At 39.4% G+C, this 15,088-nt stretch overlaps 1 protein-coding gene across 1 annotated transcript; it reads right to left on the reverse strand.

Moving 5' to 3' along the window:
* Positions 1-2,545: 2,545 nt before the first annotated feature.
* Positions 2,546-3,097, reverse strand: LOC308689311 (epidermal differentiation-specific protein-like; the record flags this gene model as incomplete). The annotated part of the gene is made up of 1 exon (XM_081362963.1): positions 2,546-3,097. The coding sequence occupies one exon, from the start codon at positions 3,095-3,097 to the stop codon at positions 2,546-2,548; it is 552 nt and encodes a 183-aa protein (XP_081219089.1).
* Between the last annotated feature and the right edge of the window lie 11,991 nt (positions 3,098-15,088).

Below are 15,088 nucleotides of genomic sequence, written 5' to 3' on the forward strand. Positions count from 1 at the left end.
AGATGAAGCGGCGGCAGACTGCGGGCGCTGAGCATCGGGAAGTGCATCGGGGGAAGCCGGCGAAGCTGGCGGGCGAGCCGGCGAGCTTTGTCGGGAAGAGGTGGGTTCCGGGGCCCGCTGCGAGCGGCGCTTCTTACGGCGCGGCACCGCGGCGGGGGGCGCAGGCTCGGAGAACTGTGCCAGGCGAGTCCGCAGAGTCGCCATCGGCAAAAGCTCGCAGTGAGGGCAGCCGCCGTCAGCGAGCGCGAGCGCTGCGTGATCTTCGCCCAGACAGGAGACGCAAATAACATGGCGGTCTCCCTCGGTGAGCGGGGCTCGGCACGAGCCACAGGATGGCATCTTGAAAAAGACGCGGCTCTTTTAGGGGTGAGTGTTCGGAGAACACTGCACACACACACACAGAACAGAGCAGGTAAAGGATATGAAGCGCCGGAAAGCGCAGCAGGTACGGCAGTAGAAGGCGGCGAAGGCCAGCGGCTTCAAGGGCTCGTCCCGCTGAAAAGCTTGCCTCGACGACGCTTGCTTCTTCCGTGATCCAGCGATGCGTGAGCTTCGCTGAAGAGATGAAAATCAGTTGAATCAGCCTACTCGAGCTCCTTTTATAGGGGATGGCCACACCCGTTTCGGCGGGATGTGACGAGGAGCGCGCGAAGCGCTCTCATTGGTCTGATGTTGCATCAGCCCTCGCTCGATAGGCTCATGCAGTTGCCGCAGAACAGCCAATGAGTGAGCGAGCCGTCTCGCCATGGCTGTGCACTGCCGCAATGCGTTTTACAAATATGAAAATTAAGGATAATTTTGCTTCAGTATTTCGTGAAAAGAGACTTTTCCCGCAGCGTTCTGACGAACGCAGTACGAGAGAACTCTCGTAAGAGAACTCTGATTAACATGGAAAAGATAACTTTTATCGCGTGTCGCGGCGCGTGTAGTTAGGACGCGGTGTAACGCAGCATTGTGACCTCACATCACCACACCAAAATAAAAGTCCAGTTCAAACGGTAAAATCACAAAAGTCCAAAGAAATTCACATTGTAGTGGGAGTTTTTGACTTTTACCTATACACATAATGATTTTACTTGATTACACAGGATTAACTTCTAAGTGTGCTGCTTTGTGCCGACTGTGAATGTAAATGACTGATGTGGACTCTGTGGGACACGGAGAGAGACGGGGAGACTGGGGTTTGACCCCTAAGGTCAAACAGCATCCAATTTGGGAACTTGCAAGTTGCAAGCAGAGCTAAACCTAAACTCAGTGGATAATGGGATCGCTGAACAGTTTCTTATCCATTTAGGGAAGAACGGAACAGAATAGCCTTGAAGTTGATAGTATAAGAACACAGCTCTGACTCTCTCTCTTGGTCTCACTTGTGTCACAGACTGTACGATCTACCTCTGTGTATGCAACTGGGCCCTCCTTGCAAGGGGAAATAAATTATTTTTAATGATCATTTGTTTTCTGACTGTCTTTTATGCAGAGATGATTGTTTAATGGGAAAACTGCCACAACAACATACAAAAAATAAAACATATCAGTGGCGTTCAAAGTTGAATTCTAGTGCTGAATAAAAAAAATTAAAAAAACATAATATGTGAGATTCTGTGTGCAAATGGCAAAACATGACACCTTTGTTTGATTAAATGATTTTTTTTAAAGAGCTTTCAAAAACTATTTTGCTAATACACAATAAACTAAGTTTGTCAATTAAATTAAACCTTCATAAGGACAACAGACTCAAAAACACAAAAAAATGCAACAATTGATATTTTGTTATACACACACACACACACACACGTATTCAGAAAATATACAAGCAGCTTAGCAATGTGTCTCGGTTTCAACCCTGCCAGTCCTTACTGGTCTACTCCAGACATCTCACCCTTAAATTCAGGGATTCTCACTATTCCTTAATTCCTCCCTATTCTGGCTTGAACAATGGCTGAAACTTTGTATTAATAGCACTTCTCATGTGTATTGCCTCTTTGGATGACTTACTTCGCTTGAATTCCTCAATTCTAAGCTGCTTTGGATAAAAGCATCTGCTAAATGAAAAAATGTTTTAAAAAAAAGAGAATTGAAACAAGGAGCATTATGATATTTCAAATTCTTTATTTTCTGAGTTGACAGAGTAAAACAGCATTTGTTGTCTCTTTCTCAGCGTAATATAAATCCAAAATCCCTTTCAATATTTCACTCTCATCAAACAGGGGAAATACATTCAAATACAATAGGATCTTTAGTAGATCCATAACATTTCCAAAATTTTTATTGCATATATTTACTGATACTGATCGCTACTGGTGAAAAGCCAAACAACCAGCAGCTTAAAACGTTTTCTAATAAAATTCATCCTTGTTATGTAACATTTGCCAAATTAACTTGTACAGTACAGTATGTCTTTACACAGATATCCTCAAATGATAAGGTTGAGTCTAATTGCATGAGGTTTCTTCAGACTTATTGGAGTCACAGTCATTATTTCTGGTCAAGATCAGTCTTTCCCCACCACCTGCCTCGTTCTTTCCAGAAGGGATCTGGTTAATATTCAGTTGCAGAAAGCGGACTCTGATGCCGAAGCAAAACATACAGCATCATTCAAAGGACGCACATGTCTGGCCTTATCGTTGAAGCAGAGCGGAAAATAGCTGGGAACTTCTTCGCCAGGGAAAGCAATAAGCTGGGAACCCTGACGATTGATGTTCTCGTACAGCACCCAGACACCACCTTTCACTTTGTGGGAAGAAGCTATGTCACTGAAATCAATGTCCTGAAGATTGGTTTCTTTGCGTAGGATCACGTTTCTTCCTCCATAGTTAACGTGCTCAAACAGCTGGATTTCAGGGTTGTCCAGGTCATCTGAGACCTTCTTGAGGGAAGAAAACTGTCCTTTGTCATCAAGGGTGGCGTACTCTCTTTCAAACACCCGCTGCTTTCCAGTAAAATTCTTGTTATAATACGCCACCCATGGTTCGCCAATGACCTTTATGGAGGAGATGGCTTTGTTGAAGCCCTTCTCTTCTAAGTTGTGGACATCATGCTTGAATTCAGCTGATCTGCCCTCGAAGCCCTCTTTGCTATAAACAATGATCTTGCTCATTTTGAATGATGACTCGAGGAGAGAGAGGCTGGAGAAGGCAAGTGTTTCTGAAGTAGCTTCCAGTGGTTCTACTAGGAACAGTGACTTACTTGGTGTGCAGAGCTGCCTTTTAAAGCACAAAAACACCAAAGTGGGCGTTGACTAGGTTATGACAGTAAATGTAGGTGTGGAAGCTGAGAAACATGCCAAATCTCAAACTTCTGCTCAGTATCTACAGACATGTAGCCTAATACAAGGTTCAAAACTCTCTACGAGCCGTATGTTACAAGCTCCTGACTGGGGAAAACAAAAAAACAACAACATTGTATTGTGTTCACTTTGACGGCTACTTAGCTCTCAGATACAAGTTGCTACTGATTATTGGCCAAATCCCAAATACTGTAAATTGACCCACTGTAACGACTGAGACAAGTCAGACACAAGTATTTGTTATAGTTTAACAAATGATATTTAGAACTCACTCTGGGATCTGTCACCCCATCCCCCCAAACAGGGCAAGAAGGTCTTAGTTACCATGACCACGATCAGATAATTTGGTTTTATGACTCTTAGCAATGTAAACAGGGGCCTCTGCCACAAGACCTACAGATATTAGAACAGACTCTCCTGCATTCATTTATCGATGAGTGATTAACATGAAATTAACATGCATTCCAGAACATTTTGTGAATGATTTACTGTCTTGTGTTGTGTCTTTTAACCCTCTGGGGCCTAAGGTGTTTTTGGGGTCCTTGAGATGTTCTGATATGCCCTGACATTTGTGTTGTTTTCAGTTGCTTATAAACATATTAATGGCAAAGATATAATTACACTCTATTTAGCACAAACAGGGTTACCAAAATATGTGAGCAACATGTATGTACATGTTTGTATTTTTGAGAAAATAATGTTTATGCATGGTTATTGAAAAAAATAAAATGAAAGTTTCTGAAATAAGGCCACAAAACACATACTAAATATGTGACCCTGCCTGTGAAAACCCAGCTAAAGTCATTTTTTTGTGATTCAATGTTTTCTACATAAAATCATCCTACACAATGTAAAGAACATTCTGTGAAAATATAACCTTGATATCTTTTAAATTGACTGAGTAAGGCCATGTCAAAGATTTGCTAAAAGTCGGGCTCAGAAAATCATATTTTTGAGAAATTCCAATTTAAAAATAAGTTATTTGTTAAAACTGCAAAACATTTGATCCATAGTTATCCTGCATATGTGCCTTATAACACATTAAAGCTGAGATTCTCCCCTTTTTAGTGATATATGAGACATCAGTGGAAAAATTCTTAAAGTTTTGTAAAACACATCTATTTATTATGATGTGCATGTCCAAAAAGCATAAAAACATTGAAACGAATGGGGGTACCACAAGAGCTTGATCATAGGAACACTTACCATATCAATTCAGTGGAATGATTTGTATAACTTTATTAGTAAAATGTAATATCAGTGAAATGTCAATAATATATAAATTAAATAACATAACATTTCTCATTCTCTGAAATATCATTCTCTTACTGGCCCACGGTGTAACTGAGTAAATCTGGAGTAAAAAATAAATAAATAAATAAATAAAATTTCAAGGGATAGTTTACCCAAAAACTACAATTCTGTCATCATTTACTCACCCTGATGTTGTTCCAAACCTGTAGGAGTTTCTTTCTTCTGCTGAACACAAAATAAGATATTTTAAAGAATGTTTGTAACCAGACAATTGACGGCATGCATTGACTTCCATGGGTGCCGCCAACTGTCTGGTTACCAACATTCTTTAAAATATCTTATTTTTTGTTAAACAGAAGCAAGAAACTTATACAGGATTGGAATAACATGAGTATGAGTATGAGTAAATCAATTTTGGGTAAACTATCCCTTTAACAGGTCAGTCTCAAACTTTGTACACATTCTAAAAATGTCTAGATGCAAAAAAAATCCTGAGTGATCCGTATTTGAGCTAAAACTACCATGTCGAGTACAGTATTGTCCATATTCAAATGACTCATCCTGAGTGACAGCAACTCTCCCTCCTTGAAAAATAAAGAACACCTTTCCCCATTGAAATACTTGCAGTTGCAAGAGAAACTGATTTTCAGTTTCACATCTGGACTTACAGCATTCGAAGCAAATTCTTCTTGCTGGTGTTCCCTCTTCCAGACCTGCAAACTCCTCAGACTAAAAAAGGTGACAGTGTCGCCGGGTGGGGGGGATGGTGGAGAATAACTTTTTTTTTTGCTACATGCCATGGGATTAATCAATGCATGCTGATGAATAATGTATAACAATAATAATTAATCTGCATACCCTAGTTTTGCTCTGATGTAAAAAGACTGACAGTGACACAATAAGTCATGTTAGCAAAATGTTTTAATCTTTTAACTCTTAAAAAAAAAACTATTAAAAAAACATGTATGTTCTTTAATGTTTGATTATAATTTTACTGTCTTCACATAGGGATGGGAATTGATAAGATTTTATCAATAATGCCACTGACGATTCTGATTATCCTTCCGATTCTTTAATGATTCTCTTATCGATTCTTGATAACACTGTGTGGAAAAATGTAGTCATATGCTTTTCAAAAAAAACAAGTGGTTTTATTTGTTTCAAAGGTTAAGCTTGAGTTAGCAAACTGTACTTTTTATGTAATTTATGTAATAAATAGAACCTTATTGTAAAGTGTTACTGATTAGTTATACACCGATTCAGACGTCTCCTGAGTTCACTGTTGGAAAGATCGGTTGTTTTAACCATTCATTAAAATGAATCGTTCAAAGGAGTCATTAGCTCGCGAATTGGACGCGTCATGCGCGTTGTGTGATTGTTAGGACATGGACATCCAAGATTTGTGTCAACATAGAAAACATTTCATCACTGTATAGTTTTATTTCGTTTAATTAAAGTGTTGTTTTATGTCAGCTGAATGTCCGGAACGCTTTTCAGAGAAGATAAGGAAATTTAGCACAATTTACACCCAGCAGTAATTCAGGAAGAAAAAAAAAATCCCCGAATGCTCCACATGAAACTTTGGTCTTCCGACCTTTTACCACCGTGTCAATTTATTTTGATTAATATGTGCGAGGGAGAGAGAGCAACACAGCGCCTAGTTTGGAGACGGTGAAGTCGTTTACACAGAGAGTGCGCGCGCGCGACCGGCTCTCTCTCTCTCTCTCTGCTCATTCTTTCAGTTAAACATACGCCCTGTGACACACGCAGCCGTTCATCTACATTACTCACCGATCAAATAAGACTTTGGCGGGACAAAAATTCACTTTGGCGGGCGCTAAAACAAGTTCAATGCGTGTTGGCATGCGTGAGTTTCCATTAGACTCGCACGGTAGCCAGGCGTCTCATCTAATGGCGAGCCCAGCTCAGTTGACGCTGTGTGCTTCAAGATTCTGACGCAAGTGCTAAGATTCCAATTGGCCAAGAGAAAAAGTGCTAAGATTCCGATTGGCCCAGAGAAATGTCAATTATAAGAATTATCCAATAATGTTTCGCAATTCTAGCCTGCATGGCAGTTACTGTGAGAAACAATACCCGAAAATACGCCGAAAAGCGACAAGTTTGCAGGTATGCTCTTCATGTTCGCCAGACAAATAGCTTGGGGTTCAATCACCAAAACTGGCTTGTCTTCCTCATCATGTTGGTCACTGCCTGAAAAAGCAAAGATCATTTTTTTCAATTCAAAGCAAGATACCTAAAAACATGATTGTGTAACATGCAAGAATGGGAAGTGGGTTTAATTCCGCATTTAAAATGGATAATGAAGCATTTTATATGAAAATATCAGAAAATATTTTTTTCAGTTTAGTCAGACTGGATCTGATTAATTGAGGGGAGGGAAACAGCCTATAGGTCAGTGGCGGCTTGTCCATAGGGGGCGCTGGGGCGCCGCCCCCATCAACATTTCAGAAATTAACATGTGTAAAAACATTATATTAAAATGAAAAAAAAAAAAAATAGTTTACTCGTGTGCCGGCTGGTAGTAAGAGCCTCAGAATTTAATAAAAACTGTATTTAATCGATTAACTATTTACTATGTTTTTCAATACGTTTCATGGGCAAGGGACGCCGGACACATGGGTGTCTATGAGTGAGTACACAAATTCTCGGGCAGCATGTGACCTGAAGCTGGTCTCTGATTGGTTTCTTAAAGATCCTCGGGGCGCAAGTCGTTGTGTCCCTGGCCAATCATAATTGGATACATGTTATTTTATCCAATCTGATTGGTTCTCGTCACCTGTCATTCAACTGTACGCGGCGGGAAATAACCTTGCTTGCTACTAGGCTGATCACTTTTTATAACGCAATGGCAACAGTTAATCCAAATTCTGTTATTTATTTACAAAAAAACCCTTTCTCAAGACTTTCGCTTGAAGAAAAAAAAAAGATTAAGGATCTCGGACCAGAACAACCAGAATTACACATCCAGCAGCAGGCAAGTGACAGAGGACGAAGCTACAAACGGAGATTTACCCGCACTTGTTACAAGAAACGGAGCTGGCTGACTGGATGTGATGTTAGCAATGCCCTGTTTTGTTTTCCCTGTCTTCTTTTTCAAAGTGTCGGCACTGAAGTTTTGTGGACAACTACGGGGGTAAGCGACCTCAAACATCTATCTGACAAATGCAAACGTCATGAAAGTAGCCGCAGCCATCTTGAGAATAGCGTGAAACTAAAGTTTTTGGGCAAAGTAAGCATTGCGGAACAACTAGACGAAGGCTACAGGATTGGCATTAGGAGGCACAACGAAGAGGTGACAAAAAATCGACACATACTGTCCAGGATAATAGACTGTGTAAAGTTTTGTGGAGCATTTGAGTTGGCTTTACGTGGTCATGATGAGAGTGAGAGCTCAGATAACCCTGGTATATTTCGCGGATTGGTGGATTTTGTGGCCTCTCTTGATGGAGCATTGAAAGAGCATCTTGACAGTGCTTCTGTATTTAAGGGAACGTCGAAAACTATACAGAACGAGCTTCTGGACTGTATGTTATCTGTTACAAGAGAAGAAATAATCAAAGAAGTCCAGACAAGTAGTAGTTTATCAATCCAGGCAGATGAAACCACAGATATTGCCACACTGGCCCAGCTTGTGCTTGTTTTGCGCTACATCAACGACAAAAATAACGTGCAGGAAAGATTTTTTGAGTTCATCCCTCTGCAGTCAGCTACAGCTGAGTCCATTGCTACTGCACTAAAAGAGCGTCTTGCTTCTATCTTCCCTGAGGATCAGAAAAGTAAGCTCATCTGCCAGGCATATGATGGGGCCAGCGTGATGAGGGGTGCCACTGCAGGTGTACAGAGAAAAGTACAAGATGTGTATCCAAATGCCCACTATATCCACTGCTACGCTCATCAGCTCAACCTGATTATGCAGCAGGCCACGTCTCACATATCCAAGACGAGAATTATTATTTCTAACATTGGTGGATTTGCCAGCTTTTTTTCTAAGTCACCCAAGCGGACATGTTTTCTGGATAAAGTGGTTGCCCATAGACTGCCAAGATCCAGCAATGTCAGATGGAACTTTCATAGCCGTGCCATTAATACAGTTTTTGAGCACAGAGAGGATCTCATTCACTGTTTTGAGAGCATACAAGACTCAGGTGACTTTGACCCCAATACTGTCAGAGAAGCAGGTGCCCTGGCCATGCTACTGGAGGATGATGATTTTAAGTTCTTTCTGGAACTTTATCACCACATCATGCCACATGTAGACTTCCTCTATGCCAAGCTCCAGAAGAAGAACATTGATTCGGTCCATATCAAAGTGAGCATCCAACAGTTCCAACAGGAAATACAAAAGATCAGGTAACAGTATTCCTGTAATATGATCATTATTTGGTTTCTCTTTCATTATTAACTCTCTCTCTTTTGCCAATATTATAATAAATTAGCTTTGTCCTTTACAGAAACTCTCTCCACTCCATTGGTGAACAAAGCAGTGGTTCTCAGCCAACAAAGAGACGCCGGGTGCTCAGTCCGGAAGATCGTGAAAGGATTGGAGCAGAGGTGAGTTTGTTATAGAAATCAGTCAAAATACTATTTTACAATATTGTTGTGCTGCAGAAATGTCCTGCCTGCATATCATATGCTACAGACTCAAGAAAACAATTTTAGTTTGGTATAAATCCTTACAAAAATGATCATTTTAATATTATACAACAGTATCCCAAAAATAATAAATTGGCGACATAAATATAAACTAGATGTACCGCATGGCGGTACAAAATATGACCGCCGCTCAGGCCTGCACTGGCTTTCCACAAAAATAAATGACGTGGAGCAATTTGGCTGTATTGCGTGTTTATGTATATACCTAAAAAAAGTAGTAGTATGTGCATGTCTGTCTGTGTGTGTGTTTGTGTATGTGTGTGTCTGTGTGTGTGTGTGTGTGTGTGTGTGTGTGTGTGTGTGTTTGTGCGTGTATGTATGCGTGCGTACATGTGTGTGCGCGTGTGTGTTTGTGTATGTGTGTCTGTGCATGTGGATTTGTATGTGTGTGTATGGGTGTGTGTCTGTGCGTGTGGATGTCAGTGTGTGTGCATGCTTGCATTTGTTTGTATTCCTGCATGTGTGTGTGTGTGACAGTTAGGGTTGCCAACTTCAGAAAAGGAAAATGCGGGACAATCGTGGTTATTTATAGGAAAATGAGGGACACTCAAAATATTTGTACTGTATCACACAGTGTACATAATTCAGTGTCTGTAGTTAAGTTTGTGTTTAAAAGGTTATCAGACATAAACACATTTGTATTGCTTAACCTATTTATGTATTTAATTCTAAAAATAATTTGAATGTCATACATGAAAAAAGTCACATTACAAACAAACCATAGTTCAAAATAACAGCATTTATCTAAAATAGAAAGCTTTTTTAACATTATACACTAGGCTTACAGTTCAAAAGTTTGGGGTTAGTAAGATTATTTTTTGGGGAAAAAAATAAAGAAAGTAATTGCCTACTTTTATTCAGCAAGGATGCATTACATTAATCAAAAGTGACAGTTAAGATAATGTTACAAAAGCTTTCTATGTACTTTCTAAAAGCTTTAAAACATTAATAATAATTAGAAATGTTTTTTGAGCATATTATTCCCTCAGGTAGATTACATGTTTTCTTGCGTGGCTGGATGTTAGACTCATGAACAATAATCACGTTGTTTGCATTCGCCAAAATTGATTAGCCGAAATCAAAACGTGGACAGTGAAAGGAAATTACCGTTAGCGCGAGACGAGTCCGGCTTGAAGCGGAAGCGACCAGACGGCAGAGGATGTTCGCAAATCAAACAATGATTTGTCTCAAAACATTGATTAAAAAAAGCTGTGATTGGATGATGACAGGTGTCGGTGATCATTCTCAAGTGTCGTGGTCAGCACTGCTGCTGTTGCTGTTGTATCAGTCAGTGGTTTATCAGCTTGTCAAAAAACGGGACACGGGAGGTCACGCACGGGACAAATAAATTAGGCCCAAAATACGGGACGTCCCGCCTAATTCGGGACAGTTGGCAACCTTAGTGACAGTATCATCCTAAACCAGCAACCCTTCGCTCAACACCACCATCTACAGGCCGATGAGTGTACAGTCACTAAATGTGCACATAAATGAATTTATTTTATACCCCCCCATGGATGAAATTCTACGAAACTTAGCATACCCCCAGAGGATGTCAAGTTAATCATACACATGAAATATGGTGCAGTTCTGAACATCTCAACTGAAGATAGGGGCGATTAAAGCAGAATAATATAGCATTTTCATTTTTTATGGGAGGGGCGCAAATCACAAATGAGTGATTATGGGCTAGGTTGATGTGGGCCCTTAAGACCAACATACCATAAAAATTTCTTCATCCTCGGTGCCACAGTTCAGGTAGTTATTTAGGAAAAACTGCATTTTTGGGGTTTGGGGGGGCCCAGCGCGGGGGGGGGAGTGGCCCCCGGGGACCAAACGAAAATTTTCCGTAAAAGTCTAGTGGGGCTACATGCCCACCAAATTTCATGTTCCCCGGTGTTTCGGTGTCCCTGGTATCGTTGACGAAAAAATTCAGTAGATGACGAAAAAAAAAAAGAAAAAAAAAAAACTTTGACAATCGATTATGGGCTAGGTTGATGTGGGCCCTTAAGACCAACATACCATAAAAATGTCTTCATCCTCGGTGCCACGGTTCAGGTAGTTATTTAGGAAAAACTGCATTTTTGGGGTTTGGGGGGGCCCAGCGCCGGGGGGGAGTGGCCCCCGGGGACCAAACGAAAATTTTCCGTAAAAGTCTAGTGGGGCTACATGCCCACCAAATTTCATGTTCCCCGGTGTTTCGGCAGTAGATGACGAAAAAAAAAACAAAAAAAAACTTTGACAATCCCTATATGACCGCTTTCGCTAGCTACGCTAGCGGCGGTCATAATGATCAAATTAGGGATGCAAGTTATCGATTAATTCATTAATCTTTAGTTGATTGACCTTATCGATCGATTAACAATTAACTGATAAGTGGCTATTTTCCTGAGAATGTAAATTTCTTACGGTATCAATAGTGTCTTTAACATAAAAAGCAAAATATTGCTTATATACTGAATAAAAATGCATGTTATATTGATGTTTTATTGTAACAGTTGGGATACGGTACAGATAATGGCATTTATGTAGTTTAACAAAATAAATTTTGCACAGAAAATTAAAATGCATAAAAAATAATTGTGGACTGGCACCTGTTGCATGTGAAACATTAAACAACATAACATACATTTTAAATAAAAATCTATATGGGTAGGCTTAGCCTACACAATATTAAAGGGGAAATGAAGCAGTCAATCAAGTTTACATGATTTACTAGATGGATTTTCACTTTAATCAACAATTATATAAGAAACATGACAATGTAAACATATAAAAGAAAAACTTTATATATTTCGCAACCAAGGAGCCGACATTGTGCAGTATTCTAACCTATGACGTCACAGGGTTGGTTGGCTCAGGAATATAATAGGAATATGTAGGAATATCCCGTCATCAAACTGTCTACACCACGACACTTTGACCACAAACAACTAACGTTAGGTACAGTCATTATTAGCTAACAGCTGTAAGCATGAACTAACTCATGCTAACTTAGTGTTTAGCTAACTTAGTGAAGTTTATTAGTACCAGACAAAAACACAGCATGGTAAGTGTGTGCGCCATGGTGATGCAGGATTGACTGACAGCAGATGAACTCTGACACGGTGGGCATCGCAGTACAACAGCCACGTTACAACAAACACATGCTAACTTACGAGACGTTGAGACAGGAATATGATGGCAGACATCGCAAACATATGTTTCAATGTGCAGTTTGTTTACATATAACGTTAGACGTCGTCTTTTTGTCTGGTACTAATAATCTTCACTAAGTTAGCTAAACACTAAGTTAGCATGAGTTTTATTTATTTAATGTTTATTTGACAGGGACAAATGCATAGAACATTGCTTTATAAAGAATACAAAGTAGATGCCATGCATACAGGTTTATAGCCATGACTAATTTGCAACCCCTGTCCCTGGTTAGGCTTGTAAAATTAAAACAGAAATTACAGAGTATTGAATTAAAAATGTATAACCATTAAAATACATGTAATAAATACATCCCATACATGAAAATAAGATATGGGCTTAAATAGATGCAGAATCAATATAAAACTAGTCTAGACACATTTAACAATACAAAAACACAAAAATGTGCATATGTCTGTGCATGCTAACAACTTTGTTTGTATGCATTGTTGTAGCCTGTACAGTCAGTGTTCACACAGTTGTTTAAATGTGTATTAAAAACCTTGAGTTCTGTCAATGTTTTAATTTCTGATGGCAAAGTGTTTAGTTCATGCTTACAGCTGTTAGCTAATAATGACGTTAGTTGTTTGCGGTCAAAACAGTTTGATGTTGGGATCTGCTGAACAGAAAGGAAGATATTTAGAAGAACGTCAGTAACCAGACAGTTTTAGATACCATTGACTTCCATATCTTCCTTTCTGTTCACCAGAAGAAATTAATTCATACAGGTTTGAAAAAAACATGAGGGTGAGCATATGATGATAGGCTACTACCTTTTACCATTTACCATTGAAATATACCATTTATATATTGTTTAATTATCTCTATAGGTCTGTGACACAATCCTGGGACACACTAGGGAGCGTTTCTCCTTCACAGACCACCTTGTCTGTGCCACCTTGTTGCAGGGGGACAGGTTTGACGAGTACAAGGATACCTTTCCTGACGATGCATTGAGCAGCACCATCAGAGCGTACCCGATGCTCAATGGAAGCAAGCTCAAGACAGAGCTCAGTCTTATCTACAGCAAACAAGAGTTCAGTGCCTGCCGTGGTGCTGTGGACCTATTCCAGCTGTTTATGGAGAATAATCTCGAAGAAGTCTTTTCCAAAACTGTGACTCTCCTAAAAGTTATCATAACCACACCCATGACCACGGCTGAAGCTGAGAGGTGCTTTTCAACCTTGAAAAGAATCAAAACCTTTCTCAGAAACACCATGACCCAGGAGAGGCTGAATGCACTGGCATTGCTGTCCATGGAAAAGAGACTTGTCACAGAGATGACTGACTTTAATCAGAGAGTAATTGAGAAATTTGCTGGCCAGAAAGAGAGAAGATCTAAATTTATGTTTAAGTAGGAAAGATGCTTTTTGGTACTGATTTGTTGATCTGAAATGTATATAAAGAAGAGCATTGTTTTATGTTCAAGTAGGAAACATGCTTTTTGTTGCTGCTTTGTTGGTCTGAAATGTACAGACCCTTTCGTCGGAGATAACGTGAATTCACTTAAGAGACCTACAGACCCTTTCCAAAAAATTTGAATATCATGGAAAAGTTAATTATTTCAGGAATTCAACTTAAAATGTGAAACTAATATATTATATAGGCTCATTGCTTGCAAAGTGAGATATTTCAAGCCTTTATTTGTTATAATTTTGATGATTATGGCTTACAGCTTATGAAACCCACAAAATCTAAATGTCAGAAAATTAGAATATTACATGAAATCACACAGTAGTTACACAGTAATCGCATGGTCATTGAACCAGGTTTTGGTTATTTTGGTTATTTTGGTTATCTAATGTCCTGGAAGTCCAGAGTCAATGCAGCCGTCTTCCAGGACATTTAGAGCACTTCATGCTTCCTTCAGCAGAAAAGCTTTATGAAGATGCTTTATGAAGATGAAGATGATTTTCAGCAGGATTTTCACCTGCCCACACTGCCAAAATAACCAAAACCTGGTTCAATGACCATGGGATTACTGTGTAACTACTACAGTGTGATTTCATGTAATATTCTAATTTGCAAAAATTTTGATTTCGTGGGTTCCATAAGCTGTAAGCCATAATCATCAAAATTATAACAAATCAAGGCTTAAAATATCTCACTTTGCAAGCAATGAGCCTTTTTTATAAAATTAGTTTCACATTTTAAGTTGAATTCCTAAAATAATTTAACTTTTCCATGATATTCTAATTTTTGGAAAGGGTCTGTATATAAAGGAGAGCAACATTATGTTCAAGTAGGAAACATGCTTTTTGTTACTACTTTGTTGGTCTGAAATGTAAATAAAAAGAGATCAAAATAACTTTTTTGTTTCTGCTTTGTATTTTGGCTGGACACTGACAGTATACATTTACATATTTAGCGTAAAAAATAATAACAAAAACTTACCGTCAAATTCCTCGTCAGTTTCGTCAAAGAATGTGTCCTCTTCATCATCACAATCATCCTCTAGAAAATAATCCGCTATAAAACCGGTTAAATCATAATTTGTGGCAATTCCACCGAGATTAATATCAAGCAAGCTGTTTAAGCAAGCAGCTATTTTCCGTTCCTGCTCATACTTCGGTGTCGCCGGCGAAGCCATGGCCATGTCAGATGTCAAAACAACGCATTAACGTTAGGCTACCATCCAGCAAATAACACGTAGTAGGCCAAAAATGTCCTTAAAATAAG

This window comes from Scardinius erythrophthalmus (genome assembly GCF_964197995.2).
Source record: "Scardinius erythrophthalmus genome assembly, chromosome: 4".
Classification (NCBI taxonomy): Eukaryota; Metazoa; Chordata; class Actinopteri; order Cypriniformes; family Leuciscidae; genus Scardinius; species Scardinius erythrophthalmus.